The sequence below is a fragment of the Dreissena polymorpha genome, chromosome 7 (assembly GCF_020536995.1).
Source record: "Dreissena polymorpha isolate Duluth1 chromosome 7, UMN_Dpol_1.0, whole genome shotgun sequence".
NCBI classification, from domain to species: domain Eukaryota; kingdom Metazoa; phylum Mollusca; class Bivalvia; order Myida; family Dreissenidae; genus Dreissena; species Dreissena polymorpha.
The window spans coordinates 23471795-23492337 of NC_068361.1; the positions used below are offsets into that span (position 1 = coordinate 23471795).

General features: G+C 36.5%; 2 protein-coding genes across 6 annotated transcripts in view; both read left to right on the forward strand.

The window, feature by feature from the left end:
* The window catches only part of LOC127837034 (G-protein-signaling modulator 2-like), a 211739-nt gene extending 206916 nt beyond the window's left edge, over positions 1-4823 (forward strand). Inside the window, exons 12-14 of the mRNA XM_052363791.1 lie at positions 413-560; positions 3483-3676; positions 4346-4823. Of these exons, the coding sequence (XP_052219751.1) occupies positions 413-560; positions 3483-3676; positions 4346-4537 (534 nt within the window). The 3' untranslated portion in view covers positions 4538-4823. The remainder of the gene's footprint in view (positions 1-412; positions 561-3482; positions 3677-4345) is intronic.
* Positions 1-20543, forward strand: part of LOC127837033 (tripartite motif-containing protein 45-like) — a 166871-nt gene that overhangs the window by 145289 nt on the left and 1039 nt on the right. For 4 of the 5 annotated variants that reach the window (XM_052363786.1, XM_052363789.1, XM_052363787.1 and 1 more), the window contains exon 3: positions 19744-20041. In XM_052363786.1, coding sequence (XP_052219746.1) covers positions 19744-20041 — 298 coding nt within the window. Of the gene's footprint in view, positions 1-15995; positions 16411-19028; positions 20042-20543 lie in introns of those variants that run through there. The other variant, XM_052363785.1, reaches the window with a different exon arrangement.

Sequence of the window (20543 nt, forward strand, 5' to 3'; positions counted from 1 at the left end):
TCATAGACAATCATAGCCAAGAACCAGGCCCCAATGGTTGAGGTAAGCTGTAGCCACATCAAAGACAATCAAAGCCAAGAATCAGGTCCCTATGGTTGAGGTAAGCTGTAGCCACATCAGATACAATCATAGCCAAGAATCAGGCCCCTATGGTTGAGGTAAGCTGTAGCTACATCAGGGACAATTATGGCCAAGAATCAGGCCCCTATGGTTGAGGTAAGCTGTAGCTACATCAGGGACAATCATAGCCAAGAATCAGGTCCCTATGGTTGAGGTTAGCTGTAGCCACATCAGAGACAAGCATAGCCAAGAATCAGGTCCCTATGGTTGAGGTAAGCTGTATTATATTATAATTGGTGCAAACTTTGTCTTTCATCAATCCTGTGATAGTTATATAAGTTCTTTTATTCAGACACTGTCCCCAGAAGATGATGGTTTCTTTGATCTGCTGAGCAAGTTCCAAGGTCGCCGTATCGACGAGCAGCGGTGCAGCCTCAAGTTGCCTGGGGAGAAAAATGGACTCCTGGAGTCAGAAAACAAGGAGAACAAACCCAAACTGGGTAAGTGTTGAACTGATGTTAGGCAGAAATGTGTAAGTGTATCTGCTTATATACGTGTCTTGCTCTGAAAAAATAGTCCTTAATGCACTTGCCTAAAGTGAAGACCCAGATAAGGGACAACACTTTGTGCCTAACATTGATTTTCGCTATGAAAACAATTTCTTTCAACTAAAAAATACCATTACAGCGGAAAGTGTCGTCTCTGATAAACAGACTGCCCTGGCTAATAATGGAAGACACTTAACGCTCATTCATTCAGCCACGTTTTCCCTGGCTTATATGGATTCATATTAGTTATTGGCACTTGTCACACATAGATGTGTTAGCATTACGGGTTCTCTCTTTAGTTAGTCCTCTACCCGTGTAACCAAACGGGACCATAGCACAAGTCTGTGTGTCCGACTATCCCAATCATCTGCATCCTGCAATAACTCAAAGAGTACTTTGAAGTTAATTTGAAGAAACTCCTCAATATGTGGATAGAGAGCCACAATGGGAGCATTAGGGTTATTACAGCTACGTCTCTCAGATTAATATGGATCGTATAAGAACTAAAAAATTACAGAAGCTAAATTTATGAAATTCGGTATGTGGATAAATATGGGGAAAATACACATTATTTCAGGGTTTTTTTGTCTGACAAATATTGCGGTTTTTGGTAACAGTGAAAACATAAGAAATAGGATCTTGCAAAAACTTAAAAAGTTAAGTTATTCTGCAACTGAAACAATTCCATCTGTTTATTAATTGTTTGCCCGTTAGATCTAGGACACTTATGATCAAAATGTTATAAGTTTTTCAATTATAAGAGTCATATATGATTGATAGCAGTCATTGCAGGCTGTCTACTAAGACATCAGTCATTGTCTCCTATTTTCATCCAATTAAAAAAAAATCTTTTTACTGTTTCCATACATTTGTCAAAGGAGTCAACAATAGACTGGTTCAATACCTGGTTTATCATATTAGAAACTCCAGACTGGTTTAATCATTTTAAGAGCTCACTTGACTTGTTTTTAATTTTTATGCCCCTGAAGGAGGGCATATAGTGATCGGACCGTTCGTCAGTCTGTCTGTCTTTCCGTCACACTTTGTGTTTAGGTTTCTCAAAATGTTCATAACTTCTATGTCCCTTGAGATATAACCTTCATATTTGGTATGCATGTGTATATGGACAAGGCCTTTCCATACGCGCAAAAAATTTTACCCCTGTGACCTTGACATTGAACTTAGGGTCTGCGTTTAGGTTTCAAAATCTGCGTTTAGGTTTCGAAAAATGCTCATAACTTCTATGTCCCTTGAGATATAACCTTCATATTTGGTATGCATGTGTATATGGACAAGGCCTTTACATAGGCACAACAATTTTGACCCCGGTCACCTTGACCTTGAACTTAGGGTCCGCGTTTAGGTTTCGAAATCTGCGTTTAGGTTTCGAAATATGCTCATTACTTCTCTGTCCCTTGAGATATAACCTTTATATTTGGTATGCATGTGTATATGGGCAAGACCTTTCCATACGCACATAAATTTTGACCCCTGTGACCTTGACCTTGAGCTTAGGGTCCGCGTTAAGGTTTCGAAATCTGCATGTAGGTTTCAAAAAATGCTCATAACTTCTATGTCCCTTGAGATATAAGCTTCATATTTGGTATGCATGTGTATATGGACAAGGCCTTTCCATACGCACATAAATTTTGACCCCTGTGACCTTTACCTTAAACTTAGGGTCCTCGTTTAGGTTTCAAAATCTGCGTTTAGGTTTCGAAAAATGCTCATAACTTCTTTCAAAGCGTTTATAGGGGGCATATGTCATCCTATGGTGACAGCTCTTGTTCCCTCTATTTTTATGCCCCCGTAGGAGGGCATATAGTGATCGGACCTTCCGTCTGTCCATCTGTCTTTCCGTCACACTCTGCGTTTAGTTTTCTGCGTTTAGGTTTCGAAAAATGCTCATAACTTCTATGTTTGTTCAGATAGCAAGTTGATATTTGGCATGCATGTGTATCTCATGGAGCTGCACATTTTGAGTGATGAAAAGTCAAGGTCAAGGCCATCCTTACAAATCCAAGGGAAGTAATAAGCTTCAAAGCTTTTATCTGTACCTGCCAAATGATAAAAAAACAAGTTTTTGCCCTGTCTGTTGGTTGGTTGGTTTGTGTGTTTGTTTGCTCCAACTTTAACATATTCCATAACTTTTGCAATATTGAAGATAGCAACTTCATATTTGGCATGCATGTGTATCTCATGGAGCTGCACATTTTGAGTGGTGGAAAATTTAAGGTCAAGGTCATCCTTCAAGGTCAAAGGTCAAATATATGGGTCAAAATCGTTCATTTAATGTACACTTTTGCAATATTGAAGATAGAAACTTGATATTTGGCATGCATGTGTATCCCATTGAGCTGCACATTTTGAGTGGTGAAAGGTCAAGGTCATCATTCAAGGGCAAAGGTCAAATATATGGAGACATAGTGTTTCACAAACACATTGCTTGTTTTCTATTATCTATTATTTTAATTATTTAATTGGTTGATATTTTTTTCCTCTATTGATTGATGTATACACCTATAGTGACTGGTTTACCATTTTCCTTGTCCTTGACTTATCATTAGACTGGTTCATCATTTTACTTGTGTATTATTTTCTTGATATTAGGCTGGTTATCATGTTCTCTCTTGACTGTTTTGTTATATTCTCCTAACATGACTGGTTTAGATCTCACCACATTGTCTACCCTAGACATTGTTTAATTATATTCTCCCAACTTTAATAGTTCACATCAAACCGCAGTGTCTACCCCAGAAATTATTTTATTGTATTCTCCATACGTGACTGGTTGACCTCATGCCGCAGTGTTTATGCCAGACAGCAATATTTTATTATATTCTCCTAACCTTATTGGTTCATATCTCTCCACAGTGTCAACCCCAGACAGCGAGAACTTTCTGGACATGGTGGCAGGCATTCAGGGGTCACGCATGAACGACCAGCGAGCCTCACTACCGCAGTTTCCAGGTCTCAACTCCCAAGCCGTTATCAACCAATACCTCCGCGAGAGAAACGTTAACGACGTACCAGACGACAGCTTCTTTGAAATGCTCATGCGTTGTCAGGTAAAAATGTGATGTGACCTCTTTTTTTTGTTCATTAAACAGGAGTTTCCGATGAGTTTCCGAGGAGAAAATGGCATGATGCAGAGCATTTTTGTTGATTATGTGGTTAATATTAAGAGCATAATAGCTGATTGCCACCCTGTTGTTTTCCCACCACTGTCATGTAATAATTTAGATGGAATGTACACTTTTGATTACTGTATTATCATTTACTTTGCAAATGACTTCATGATATGTCTATAAAATATAATAACATGATTATGACTGATAGTGTTCTATGAACAAATCGTAATAAATTTCTGATCTGTACTGTTATGTTCTGGTTAAGTTTAAGAAATGGTCATACAAGCTGTCAGATGAATATTTCTTAATGAATTTCTACATATTAAAGCTAAACAACCAGTCTTTATCTTTTCTAAACCAGTAATATGCATTATATTTAATGGGTGAGCAAACCTTTTGTGTGTTATACACGCTCACCCTCCCCCACCCCTTAAAGAGTGTTTTCTAGGAATCCAGAAAAGAATTCATTTAAATATTTGTTGACATTTTGCCTGTTATATGCGGCCGCCACCCTTACTCCCCCCCCCTCCCCCACACACACACTTCTATAAAAGTGTTTTGTATGGGTCCTAAAAAAATAATTATAAAACCCGGTATATTTTGCAGCGTTCCCGGATTGATGATCAACGCAGTGCCCTACCACACAACCGCCCCGCCCCAACCGTCCCAGACGAAGATTTCTTTGGGCTGATCCAGAAGGTCCAGTCTAGCCGTTTGGAGGAGCAGAGAACCAGTCTACCCGATAAGGATGAAATCTCGCCTCCCCAACAGGCCTCCGTGAAGAAGAAAAAGAAATAATGACTAGTCTCGTTTGAGTCCCATATGAGCGAGCAAGGAATCAGGGGATTAGGCTTGAAACTGTATCAGCTTTTTAGATGTTTTTAGATGAAATACTTGCGCTGAACCCTTGGAATATAAACTGCGTATTTAGATGAGATAGTCTTGCGCTGAACCCTTGGAATATAAACTGCGTATTTAGATGAGATAGTCTTGCGCTGAACCCTTGGAATATAAACTGCGTATTAAGATGAGATAGTCTTGCGCTGAACCCTTGCAATATAAACTGCGTATTTAGATGAGATAGTCTTGCGCTGAACCCTTGCAATATAAACTGCGTATTTAGATGAGATAGTCTTGCGCTGAACCCTTGCAATATAAACTGCATATTTAGATGAGATAGTCTTGCGCTGAAACCTTGGAATATAAACTGCGTATTTAGATGAGATAGTCTTGCGCTGAACCCTTGGAATATAAACTGCGTATTTAAATGAGATAGTCTTGCGCTGAACCCTTGGAATATAAACTGCGTATTTAGATGAGATAGTCTTGCGCTGAACCCTTGGAATATAAACTGCGTATTTAGATGAGATAGTCTTGCGCTGAACCCTTGGAATATAAACTGCGTATTTAGATGAGATAGTCTTGCGCTGAACCCTTGGAATTTAAACTGCGTATTTAAATGAGATAGTCTTGCGCTGAACCCTTGGAATATAAACTGCATATTTAGATGAGATAGTCTTGCGCTGAACCCTTGGAATATAAACTGCGTATTTAGATGAGATAGTCTTGCGCTGAACCCTTGGAATATAAACTGCGTATTTAGATGAGATAGTCTTGCGCTGAACCCTTGGAATATAAACTGCGTATTTAGATGAGATAGTCTTGCGCCGAACCCTTGGAATATATACTGCGTATTTAGATGAGATAGTCTTGCACTGAACCCTTGGAATATAAACTGCGTATTTAGATGAGATAGTCTTGCGCTGAACCCTTGGAATATAAACTGCGTATTTAGATGAGATAGTCTTGCACTGAACCCTTGGAATATAAACTTCTACTGGCTGGAATTGAGGGCTTTGTGCAAAATTGTATCAGATATTTAATGTATCAGTTATAATAAAAGTTTTGCTCTGAAATTCTGTGAGATATTGACTGCTACTGGTCAGAAGTTCTGCATGGAGATATTGAGATTGGACGAACGGAATGATTTGGTCCATGGGACTCTGACTTGAAAGCCGTTGTGTGTTCACTAGATAGGCTGCTAAATATTGCTATTGCTGATATTTCTTCTACACAATCTGTCCATTCACATTCTACCTGATTGTGAGTACCTCCATTCTACAAAACGGTTCTTCTGGTGGAAGTTGTTGTGGAGTTTCAACATTTTTTCATAGATCTCAATTTCGCACTGCAAATCCCTTTTCAGACTCATGTTGATTGATGACTCATGAAGACTTCAATTTGAATATGGAAATCACGAAGAAAACACGCTGCTTTAAATAAGTTTAATATGTTGGTAAAGTTTGTGTTAAAATTTCACTTGGAAATTCCAATGTTTCTTAGTTTTTATGCCCCCCTTCGAAGAAGAGGGGGTATATTGTTTTGCTCATGTCGGTCGGTCGGTCCGAACGTCCGTCGGTCTGTCCACAAGATGGTTTCCGGATGATAACTCAAGAACGCTTAGGTCTAGGATCATGAAACTTCATACATAGATTGATCATGACTGGCAGATGACCCCTATTGATTTTTAGGTCACTAGGTCAAAGGTCAAGGTCACAGTGACTCGAAATAGTAAAATGGTTTCCGGATGATAACTCAAGAATGCTAACGCCTAGTTTTTTTTTCTTTTGTATCCTTTATATGTAAAATGAAACAGGGTTTTGCTCAAAAGAAGCCCTTTTGTATTTATTTTTTATATCCAACTTTCCCATAAAACAATTGAAATTAACTTTTAATCAATTGCAGAGTAAGTATCGTAAGAATAACTGTAGTAATTGTTACAATATAATAACAGTGTTTTCAAGTACTAATGTAGGTCTGTGTTAGGTTAATATTTATGCCCCCCTTCGAAGAATATGTGGTATATTGTTTTGCACATGTCGGTCTGTCTGTCTGTCTGTCTGTATGTATGTATGTATGTCCGTCCACCAGATGGTTTCCGGATGATAACTCAAGAACCCATACGCCTAGGATCATGAAACTTCATAGGTAGATTGATCATGACTCGCAAATGATCCCTATTCATTTTGAGGTCACAAGGTCAATGTCACGGTGACCCGAAATAGTAAAATGGTTTCCGGATGATTACTCAAGAACGTATACGCCTAGGATCATGAAACCTCATCGTTAGATAGATCATGACTGGCAGATGACCCCTCTTGATTTTGAGGTCACTAGGTCAAAGGTCACGGTGACCCTAAATAGTAAAATGGTTTTCGGATGATACTCAAAAACGCTTAGGCCTAGGATCATGAAACTTCATATGTACATTGATCATGACTCGCAGATGACCCATATTGATTTTCAAGTCAAAGGTCAAGGTCACGGTGACCCGAAACAGTAAAATTGTTTCCGGATGATAACTCAAGAACGCTTTTGCTTAGGATCATGACACTTCATAGGTACATTGATCATGACTCGCAGATGACCCCTATTGATTTTCAGGTCACTAGGTTAAAGGTCAAGGTCACAGTGACAAAAAACGTATTCACACAATGGCTGTCACTACAACGGACAGCCCATATGGGGGGGCATGCATGTTTTACAAACAGCCCTTGTTGCAATCAAATTCTATGTAAAGTTCATTTATCATGTAATACCCATAATCTATCAGTCATCATTCATATTCTGTTATGCCATTTGTGTATCTAGGTTTTGAGTGTTAAACTAATGTAACAGCATCACATTTCATTATCACATCACATTAAATCTGTTGTGCACTAAAACATTGTAATGCAAAACATACGTTTAGACGTAGTGTTTGAAGTGACTCGTCTTGTTTGTTTTTCAGTAGATATGTCTTGGATTTGAATAAGAGGGATTATAACGTACATTGTATTACGCAAAGTTTTATGCCCCGAACTTTCAATAAAAAATTCTAAAGAGCTTTGTGAATGCCTGCCCAGAGTCAAGAGTTGTCTCCCTTGTGATGAAAGAGAAATTATTTTGTTGGACAATTCTGATATCCTGCCTACTTTCAGTGGCCATTGCACACTGCCTCTAGTGTGAGTATGCTATCATGAGTCTTCTGTTAACGCTTTCCCACTTAGAAGCTAAGTGAAAATGGCTATGTGCAAACAGCATAAAACCAAACCAGCCTGCTAGTAACTTGCAGACTGTTCAGGTTTTATGCTGTTTGCAGCTCATCAGGGTCGGAACTGAAACCTTTTAAACTTGGATCTAGTAAAGAGGCCATCAATTAAATTTAACTTTCTAAGGGACTACAAATGCGTTAAAATACGTAAAATTGGTAAGGGCTAACATTGTGTTAAAATTTTAGGTATTTCGAAATGTGATGTTGTTTTTTTCATATACATGTCTGAACTTGTGTACATAATTCTGTTGAATACTCTAAAACACAGTTCAATTTAGGCGGGCATTACAAAATGGTGAACAATTTCTTAACTCAATACTTATACATGTATACGTCTACAACTTGAACTGGCGTAGGATCACTGCTTTTGTATCTTAAAGTAATTGATTAACATACTTAAAACATGTAATTAAGTAACAGTTGTTTTGTAACTTGGATAATCATTAAAATTATGCACTATAATTAAAATAAAATGTAGATGTGTTTAATGTACAATTAATTATTAGTTATGTAAAATAATTAATTCATACTATTAATGTTAAGTTTTTAGTGAATGTAATAATTAAACTGTGTATTGATATCATAATGTTTATTATAGGGCAGCAGTACATTGCCAAATATTTTTTTATATATATTCATTAATGAACGCACTATTTTTAGACAAAAAAAACACAAACATATTTCAATGTTATTTTTTACGCTTCACCAAAAAGCCAAAATAAGCCAGGCTCCATGTTTTGATATTATGTTGACTTAAGCCTTTCACACTCTGAGGCAAAGCTAAAATGGCTATGTGCAAACAGCATAAACCCAGAACAGTCTGCGAGTAACTTGCAGTCTGTTCAGGTTTAATTCTGTTTGCTGCTCATCAGTATCTAAGGGTTGTAATTGACGCCTTTCAAACTTTCCGCTGTTCTTGGTTTATGCTGTTTGCACATAGCCATTATAGCTTTGCCTCTGACGCACCAGCTTTCTGGGAGAACAAATATGTCTCAAAGAGACTTTAAACAGAGAATATTGAAAGTTGCAACTATGTTTGAGATTGGATTCTCTATTGGGTTAGGAAAGGTGATAAATGTATCAAATATATAGTGACTTTGCTCTGTTGATAAAAACACATGAAATATGAACTATAACTCACTTTAACCGATAAAAAAACAACTTTGAGGTTTGATAACTATACATCAGAACACTTTCTTGTAATGTATTTGTCAATAAACAAATATAAATCTAACATTTCTCAAGTTCTAATTGTACACTGTGTTAAATAAATCATGACAGGGTAGTATCAATGGTGACTATACACTCATATTGTTGTTGACATGTGCACGGCTTTTGTTTCTCTCTTCATGTTTATTCTTTAGATGAAATATGTCTAGAAATTAGTGACAGTAACAAAGATAATGAATGGTTTTGAAGTGTAGGATTTACTTCAATGTTGATGAAATAACTCAATCTTCTGACAATGCCATCGAGACAACCACATGTATAATATAATATATACATGTATACTCATGTATAATAATCTGTGGATGTGAATTTAAGAATTGTTTAATATAGACATATATGTTTTAAACATAGTTTCACTGTTCAAACGTGTCTATCAGGTCTGATCATTTTCTGTATCTTGTACTTACATAGGGAGTAATCACTTGAAAAACAAGATGGCCACTTCCATGCCAAGACATTTATTTTTCGCTGTTTTATACCTTTTATTACCTGTATTAATTGTTAAAATGCCCTTCTCTTTCCAACCAAATCGGCAAGAAAGTGATAAGCGTTTATATCATATTAATATTTGCTCTATATCTTGACTATATTCTGCAATTTTTTTAGCGGTCACAAAATTACAGCTCAGGCTAAGAAAATTTGAAAAACACCTGCTCGGCATGGTCCTTGCCATCTTGTTTGTCAGGTGATTACCCCTCTGAAAATGAAGCAGACACTATTTCAAACATTATGTATCATACTTTATTTTTTCATTTTGTAAGTTTTAAAACTTAAAAACAATTTTCCACCGGTACCAAAGATCATTAATTGTATGTGTTCATTTAGCAAGAACATATGTATTACTGATGTTGTTTTCATTTTGTTTGTGATATTCATCATTTCATTCCCCAACAAAGTTTGAAGAATCACATGTATATACTGGCAGTTTGTTCTTCAACTTTTTTTTAAATGTGGCAGGCCAATCAAATAAAAAATGTAAAGGGAATTTTATATCAAATTATTCCAAAAACATCACTGTCTGAAGTCATCAAGTGGTTGGTTGGGTTTTCTAGGTCTGTTTGAATTTCTTGTCTGTTTATCTACTTTAATTGTTGCTGGACACCATTTTCATAAGGAGTAGTAGTGGACAATTTTGTTTCCCCACAGGTGGCCATTTTGTCCATTGAACTTTATATGCCCCATTTCGAAGAAAAGGGGGCATATAGTGATCGGACTGTCTGTCTTTCCGTCACACTTTGCGTTTAGGTTTCCAAAAATGCTCATAACTTCTATGTCCCTTGAGATACAACCTTCATATTTGGTATGCATGTGTATATGGACAAGGCCTTTCCATATGCTCAAACATTTTTACCCCTGTGACCTTGACCTTGAACTTAGGGTCCGCGTTTAGGTTTCAAATTTGCGTTTAGGTTTCGAAAAATGCTCATAACTTCTATGTCCCTAGAGATTTAACCTACATATTTGGTATGCATATGTATATGGACAAGGCCTTCCATATGCACACAAAATTTTACCCCTGTGTCACAGGCTGTGACCTTGACCTTGAACTAAGGGTCCGCGTTTAGGTTTAGAAATCTGCGTTTAGGTTTCGAAAAATGCTCATAACTTCTATGTCCCTTGAGATGTAACCTTTATATTTGTTATGCATTTGTATATGGACAAGGCCTTTCCATAGGCACACAAATTTTGACCCCTGTAACCTTGACGTTGAACTTAGGGTCCGCGTTTAGGTTTCGAAATCTGCGTTTAGGTTTCGAAAAATGCTCATAACTTCTATGTCCCTTGAGATATAACCTTCATATTTGGTATGCATGTGTATATGGACAAGGCCTTTCCATATGCACACAAATTTTGACCCCTGTGACCTTGACCTTGAAGTTAGGGTCCGCGTTTAGGTTTCGAAATCTGCGTTTAGGTTTTGAAAAATGCTCATAACTTCTATGTCCCTTGAGATATAACCTTCATATTTGGTATGCATGTGTATGTGGACAAGGCCTTTTCATAGGCACACAAATTTTGACCCCTGTAACCTTGACGTTGAACTTAGGGTCCGCGTTTAGGTTTCGAAATCTGCGTTTAGGTTTTCGAAAAAGCTCATTACTTCTGTCAAGCGTTTATAGGGGGCATAAGTCATCCTATGGTGACAGCTCTTGTTCTTTCTATTTGCATAAAATGTCTTATGTAAAGGAGCATTTTTTTGCTTGATAAAATGGTAAAACATCTACCGATGTGTCAAAGCAATATGGGGAGGTGTGTGTGTGGGGGGATGTAAGTCTAAATTTCATCTGGACATTATCAAGTTAAATTATGATTATGGTGCAACAACCTCATGGGCATCTCTTATGTGAAGCAGGTATCAATATGTTCACACACCTATTAAGACCACGTCATATTTTTGAAAGTGTCTCTGAAGATGTAAATTATCATGTAATGTGATAACAAATACTGAAATCTAATTGGATGCTTTCCATTGGTTTATAGAGAAATGTCAGTGAATTAAAATTGATAATTCACTGGTTCAAACAGTGAAATAAACCATGAAAATTTACTGTTGTTCTGTGAGATAATCTTTAAAAAATATTTTTTATCTGATTGGCCTGTCACATGTTGAACTGTGAGATGACGTGGTTTCATGACGTTAAGACGTCATTATTTCAGCAAAATACAGAAATTATCATTTTAAATCATAAAATAAGTTGAAAATTTGTTGAATTTGGTTGATGGAATATCGATTTAAATTCACTAGTCATCATAGAAAAAATATATTTTCTATGATCACTCGTGAATTTAAATCAATATTTTAACAAATCCAACAAATATCCTCTATATTAACAATCCATTACAACTCCTTGCAATGTCTGTCATTCTGGTTTTCATATCTAGCAGTGTATTGTGGTCCTCATTGTTAAAAAATCATCCTTGGTGACAAAACTGGCTACGCTAAAAGGTCCCTTTTTTGGTTGTTAGCACATGCTGCATATTACTTCATGCGCTCATCGAGAAGTATTTGTCACTACTATGACATGTCATTTACAAGGTCGTCATGACGACACATGTTGATGGATCTGTAAAGTCATCATGACATTACAAGTTCACGAGTTGAGTAGGGCAGTTATTATGTCATCAGATCAATGTATTGTATGGTGTTTATTATGACATGGCCCAATTAGCGTAGGCGTGGTATGATAGCATGATGCTATTACGTCACCAAATGTGAACATGGTCTTTCTGTGATTATGTTTAATAACTATTTGACACAAATGGAGGCAAATATCTCTGTCTATTAAAGACTTAATATGTATTCATTTGTGTGTAATATGTTCAGCCTAATCATGCAATGACTTTTTCTCCTGCTGTTTGCGTGATGGTCTAGTCAGATATTGACATGGTCGTATATTATAGCTGCGTTTTGAAATGTATATTAAAGTGTGAATTGATTTTGACATGAAATTAGACCAATAAAACAACTGCTATTTTACGGTTTATTTGAGTCTTTTTGTTTAATTAGATGCCCTGGCTGACCCTGCTTCATACAATCCTACTTTGTTCACACAGCCTCGATATGTTACACAAACTATAATGGGAACAATGGTCCAAAGATGTCAAACATTGACTTCAGTTGGGTCAGCGGATTGAAATAATAAAAATCTGAGTATTTTCGGGTTGGGTCTGATCAAGGTTTAAGTAAATACATAACAAATAAACACCATTAATAAAGCGTGTTCTTTAACACTTCAGGCATTTGAGTTTTTGCCAAATCGGAAATATAGACCATGAAATTAATGCAGTCAGAAGTAGTACAATGCATTTAATAAACTCTTTAATATTGAATCGTGTAACTATTTTCTTTAGCTCACCGAACAAAAGGTGCTCATGTGGAACTTTTGGGATACCGTGATGTCCATCGTACTTTAGTATTTGAGGTGCATGTGTACACTTTTTCTGTTAACGACTTCTCCCTTTGATCAGTTGTAAGATTAAAAAATTACTTCACAGGTGTGATCCTCTGATGCATCTCTTTTTAATTTGTTAAAATCGTTCCAGTCCTTTTCATATGGAGGTCGCATGATCAAAAATATTTATTTAAAACATGAAAACTGTACAAATCTATAAAAATCAATAGAGTGAGGGCTTCAATATTTAAAATCATACGATGATGCTCTACAACGTTTTTCAAGTTATACCCCTGCGGCAAAATTGGCTCTGCACTGGGGTAACTTGCTTTCCAGATGAACACACAGTGGAAACTACAAAATTCTTCATCTCTAAAACCGCAAGGGTCAGGGCTTAAATTTAGTAGTCATCTATTAAGTTGCTTCAAATAATGCCCCTGGGGTAAAGACTTGCCACACCTCAGTGATCACATGATTGGTGTCGCACTGAAGTGCGGCGACTCGTATGGAATACTACAGATATTGATACAGTATGTTTAGTATTAGGTAAAATTGAATTTGTAGCAAAATGAATTCATTAATTCAATAATTGTTTACTTTGCAACATACTATTTCACTTAAAATGATCATCAAAGAACATCAAAGGTGTGCTTTTATTCAATTCATTAATACAATAGTTATAATTGTTTCATTTGTATGATAGTATTCTACTTAAAATTACCATCAAAGAACTTCAAAGCTGTGCTTTTACTCAATTTTTTAATGATCTTAATAAAAGAAAGAAAAATTTCAGGCACTTATAAAAACAACCATAACAAATCATTAATTAATATTTTAATCACTCAGGACACAACTTACAGCATTTTTTTAATCATTAATTATTAAGACACATAAAATGCATTATTACAAATAACTACTTCAAATACATATTTTCATATTATGTAGACGTTTCACCCCAAAAATGGGGGGTGAAACGTCTGGGGAGGAATCGTCTTGGAGGGGGGGGGAACGTCTGCCACCCATTTGGGGGTTATAACACAAACTCATAGATAATGGTTATACCAGTATATTTTTCTAGTTTGATTAAAATAATCGGCCAATATATTAATATTTACAGTAGAAAAAAAATCGTTCCATGTTTCTTCATTGAGTGCCTTTTACACTGGAATTTCCGACGCCCTTTGATGCTTTGCATCAATAGTTAACTTGTTTATAATTGCTTTAGATAATGAAATATTAGGTTATAAGTTTTCTTTCCTGTTGTAACAAGGCATGCTTAAACAATGATGTCACGCAGAAAGCTAAAACGTGTCGGTAGGTTATGTATTTAAACCGGGCCCTCACATTTTACATTTGTCTCAAAACTCCTCAGATGTCTACAAATGCACAAAAAAGCCTTCTGCTCAAAGTTAACTGGTGATAAATATGATGTTGTTTAACACATGATTCAAAATGGCTGATGCAAGGTTGGTTTACATAATTGTATATTTCAGAGTCGCTGTTAGCAATGCTTTACAAACTGCATCAAAAAGATTTGGATGCATTTCGTTATGAACTCGTGTGGGTTATCTCGTTCACATGAGATAGGTATATCGTTACCATGACCTACTTAGTACTTCCCACAAGATTGTTAAACCCTTACCATGAACTACGTAGTACTTTACATGAGATAGAAAGGTTGTTAACATGACCTACGTAGTACTTCACATTTGATAGATAGGTCGATACCACGACGGTAAAGTGACGGTAAATAGCACAATTACAATCTACGATTGTCATATGGAATATTATATTACTGTATATAGAGAATAACGGGTAACTGCCCAATAGTGTTTGTATAAATCAGGCTTATAATAAATAATTCGTGCTGAGCCTGATAAGTTACAAAACTGTAACCTGTTATTTTGTTAACCATACCTCTCCGTTCCATTTTGAAAGGGATAATGAAAACACAAATCGCTACGACTCTGCATTTTTAACGGGAATGAATATAATAGGGTGACTTATTTGTCGAATCACTTTTGTGCGGGTTTTATTGCCTTTTGTGTCTAAAATATGTTACATCTAGGAACCAAATTGTTTGTTTTGTTAAATCCTTCCCCCACCCCGGGTGGAAAATGGTACCATTTGAAATAATAAGGCACAAGGTACCTTTTTGCGCCAATAGGGCGAAATCTGACCCTTGTTTACTAAAATGATGACTTTATAGTTCATTCCGATTAATATGACCAACCTCCAAACATTGAATGATATGGCAACTTCCTGTTGAACGAATATAAAAATATTTGTAGCATTATATTAGGCAGATATCAAAGCAATAGTCTAATACAAATTAACATTTGACGGAGGATGAAAGCGACACACACCTATAAATATACCAATACAAAGTCCACATAGAATGTTTGCTTACAAGATATACTGTCTTAACCGTAAATTTAAATCACTAGTCGAAGTTCGCTTTATGACCAGTTTGAACATGTCTTATATTCGTACAGCTATATAGGATATATTTGGTATTCAACCTTGAATGAACCATACGTAAACCAAACTACAATAAATTTGGCCTAATAGTCCGACCTACGAATCTGTTAAACATATACTTATCACTTAAAGGGGCATTTTCACGTTTTTGTAAATTGAAGAAATAAAAATAAATTGTTTCAGAATCGCACATTTTTGCTGTAGTTATGATATTTGTAAGTAATACTGATCACTTACCATGCTCTAAAATATCCATTATTTGCATCTTTCCACGATTTAAAAACCTGAAAATGATAAAGCGTTGCAACGCAAAACGATTGAAAGTATAATATACCTCACTGATTGTTTGAGCACGAATGGCCAAGTGGTCTCAGCGATAGACTTTTAATCCAGGGTTCAGTGATTCGTGTCGTTCCCAGTTTAGGGTTACTTGTATTTATTTCTTTAATTTTATTATTGTTTTTTTACTGGAGCTTTTAGACCCAATGTTAACATTTATCAATATAAAGCATTTAATGGCAAACTTCAATACATGCCAAAATCTGTGAAAAGGCACCTTTAATAGAAACTTAGTAGGTAAACACGGCACGCGGTTAAGACATATGGAATTCGAAAGTGGTTTTGTAAAGAAATCACAAAATGGCGTCTAACTTAAACATTTCGCAGCAAAAGGGATCAGACGTATTTTACGACGTTTGTTGTTCTGTTTGCGAAGAGGATGGCATACATAATGAAGGACTGTTTCATTGTAAAATATGTTTAAAAACATACTGCAACGAATGTGTGAAAATGCACAAAAAGCTACTTAAGGATCACGCGGTGTCATCGAAATCTGACGGTGAAAGCTGGTATGTTGCGAACAAAGTGGACGATACTATAGAGTTATGTGAGGAGCACACGACTGAGAGACTAACGATGTTCTGTGAAGATCATGAACAGTTGCTATGTCATTTATGCCTGCTCCTAAAACACAGGTTAGTGAGTAGATATAAATTTATGTTAAGGCCAAGTACAAATCATACCTGTTTCATGTGTGTGTGTGTATATATATACTACTACTAATACAACAACAACTACTACTACTACTACTACTACTACTACTACTACTACTACTACTGCTACTACTACTACTACTACTACGACCACCACCACCACCACCATCACCACCACTACCACAACCTCAACCACCACCTCGACCACCACCACCACCACCACCACTACTACTACCACTACTACTACTACTGTCCAAAAAGGGTCCTACAAGTCTACTACTACTACTACTACTGTCCAAAAAGGGTCCTAAAAATCCCTATGAAGGTTTCCACTAGTACTACTACTACTACTACTACTACTACTACTACTACTACTACTACTACTACTACTACTACTACTACTACTACTACTACTACTACTACTACTACTACTACTACTACTACACTACTACTACTACTACTACTACTACTACTACTACTACTACTACTACTACTACTGTCCAAAAAGGGTCCTAAAAATCCCTATGAAGGTTTCTACACAAAACACATTTTAATAAATATGTTTCAATATTTAATTAAATGTAAATCCAGCGTTATAAGTTGAACCTTAGTAAATATAATATTTAAATCACCTTTCTTCCTAATTTGAAAGTGTTTGTTAGCAAAAAAATCAACAACACTAGTTTACCAATTTTAGTCAAAACTATGCTTTTCCCCAATAATAAGCGGCACGGCCCCATTCCCAAAAAATGAAAAAAACGACTGTAGTAACAAAAATACTACTACTACTAATGATAATAATTGTTATATTAATAATAACAATAATTACTATAATTATATGCTATTATGATTATTATTTCTATTATTATGCTCCCCTTCGAAGAAGAGGGGGTATAATTTTGCTTTGCACATGTCGGTCGGTCTGTCGGTAGGTCTGTCGGTCCGTCAACCAGGTGGTTTCCAGATGATAACTCAAGAACGCTTGGGTCTAGGATCATGAAACTTCATAGGTAAATTGATCATGACTTGCAGATGACCCCTATTGATTTTTAGGTCACTAGAACAAAGGTCAAGGTCACGGTGACCCGAAATGGTAAAATGGTTTCCGGATGATAACTCAAGAACGCATATGCCTAGGATCATGAAACTTCATGGGTAGATTGATCATGACTCGCAGATGATCCCTATTGATTTTGAGGTCACTTGGTCAAAGGTCAAGGTCACGGTGACCCGAAATAGTTAAATGGCTTCCGGATGATAACTCAAAAACGCATACGCTTAGGATCATGAAACTTCATCGTAAGATACATCATGACTGGCAAATGACCCCTATTGATTTTGAGGTCACTAGGTCAAAGGTCAAGGTCACGGTGACCCGAAATGGTAAAATGGTTTTTGGATGATAACTCAATAACGCATACGCCTAGGATCATGACACTTCATAGGTAGATTGATCATGACTCGCAGATGATTCCTATTGATGTTGAGGTCACAAGGTCAAAGGTCAAGGTCACGGTGACCCGAAAAATTAAAATGATTTTTGGATGATAACTCAAGAACGCATACTCCTAGGATTATGAAGCTTTATAGGTAGATTGATCATAATTCGCAGATGACCTCTATTGAATTTAAGGTCACAAGGTCAAAGGTCAAGGTCACGGTGAACCGAAATAGTAAAATGGTTTTCGGATGATAACTCAAGAACGCATATGCCTAGGATCATGAAACTTCATGGGTAGATTGATCATGACTCGCAGATGACCCCTATCGATCATGAGGTCACTAGGTCAAAGGTCAAGGTCACGGTGACCCGAAATGGTAAAATGGTTTTTTGGATGATAACTCAAGAACGCATATGCCTAGAATCATGAAACTTCATGGGTAGATTGATCATGATTCGCAGATGACCCCTATTGATTTTGAGGTCACTAGGTCAAAGGTCACGTAGACCCGAAATAGTAAAATGGTTTTCGGATGATAACTCAAGAACGCTTACGCCTAGGATCATGAAACTTCATATGTACATTGATCATGACTCGCAGATGACCCATATTGATTTTGAGGTCACTAGGTCAAAGGTCAAGGTCACGGTGACCCGAAACAGTAAAATTGTTTCCGGATGATAACTCAAGAACGCTTTTGCCTAGGATCATGACACTTCATAGGTACATTGATCATGACTCGCAGATGACCCCTATTGATTTTCAGGTCACTAGGTCAAAGGTCAAGGTCACAATGACAAAAAACGTATTCACACAATGGCTGCCACTACAACGGACAGCCCATATGGGGGGCATGCATGTTTTACAAACAGTCTTTGTTATTAGTAGTATTAGTATTATTATCATTATTATCATCAATATCATTATTAATGTAAGTATTTAAATATTTATGTTTATCATTATTGCTATTAAAAAACAACAACATCGTCTCCATCGCCTTTATCATCATGTTCAACAATCATCACCACCAACATCTTCATCATCACCAGTATCGCCATTAATTAACATCAACATTAGCAGCATGACGTAAGACTCGACATAGAATAATCAGAATAATCTACATCCATATGTTCCGTTTAACGCACATTTGCATTTCAGGCAATGCAGTAAGGTGTTTACATTGGCTGAACAGGCCAAATCAAACTCACAACGTATACCCCTTGTTCAAGTGACGAAAGGAATAGAAAAGTCGCAGAAGCGTTTAAAGGATATGGTGGACAGAGGAAAAAATAACATAAAATCACTTAAAGCTTCTTACGAACAAATTTGTGAAGAAATACTTGATGAACGTCGACAGATCAACGAGAATCTTGACCGACTTCAGCAAAACACCATAAGAGAATTGGAATCAATTCACGAGCGCTTAAATAATTCCATTAAAGATGACACCAAGCGATGCTTAGACTGTATTTCAAAGTTAAAGATATATGGCGCTAAGCTCAAAGACAATATTCTACCTGAACGAACGTTTATTACGTTAAGAAAATGTATTGATCAAACTGCTGCAGCAGATTTACTCCTAAAACGCATGATCAAGAATGATGGAACTGATATTAAATTCCAGCCTAACCGTGAATTGATTCAATGTCATGCAGACTGCACTGATCTTGGGAAAATCATCATAGGCGATCCACAGCATAACGTTGATCCAAACAAGATTGTCAGCATCGAGGACAAGTCAGAATATAATGTTCGAACAGCTACTGATAAATCCGTATGTGCGATTACGGGTATATGTACGACTTCGAACGGGGATCTCGTCATTGCTGACTGGAACAATACTTGTGTGAAACTCCTAAATCAGGCGTACAAGGTGATTGATCAAGTTCAGCTTCCTACTACTCCGTGGTCCATGTGTAGCATTTCCTCCTTTGAAATGGCGGTGACTGTTAGCAAATCTATAGCCGATGCTCTTAACGGGATTCATTTATTACGGGTAGATGACGGAAAGATTATACGCAAACAGGTTCTAAAAATGAATCATGTCTGTTATGGAATTGCGCATGTCGATGCAGAAGTGTTTGTAACTTCCGGTAATGCGTTGTACGAATACACAATGGACGGACGGTTAGTTAAGAAGTTATACGAAGATAGAACTGCACTATTCCAAGGTGATATATGAGTACATTATTATTTTCCTTGTTTCAGGGATGCTTTGCACTTTGTGTTTACATATGCATGAACTTGATAAAGATGACATCTGAGCGTAGATTGTATCAATACGGCTGTTAATTACATAGGGCAGGCACATGGTGAAGGACCGACTTTAATGTTCTATAAGGGTTACAATGACGCTAATTGAAATCATGCACTCTAGTCCTGTTCCGAAACGTCATCTCCGATCAATTAAAATTGTTTGACAGGTGTTGCAATTATCAAAGTATCTAAATCATGACATTAATGAGTTATGTACTAATAATGTTGTTTACAACAAAAGAAGCTTAACACACTAAGCATCACATGCTGTCCAAATTTTTCAAAATTTCTTATATTTTTTAAGAATAACTGGCTTAAGTATTTAATGTTATAAAGTCGTAATACTCTTTTAAAGTTGATTTAGTTTTTTTAAATAAATATTTTCCTATTGTTTATTTCAGGTGTTTTTCCATTTAA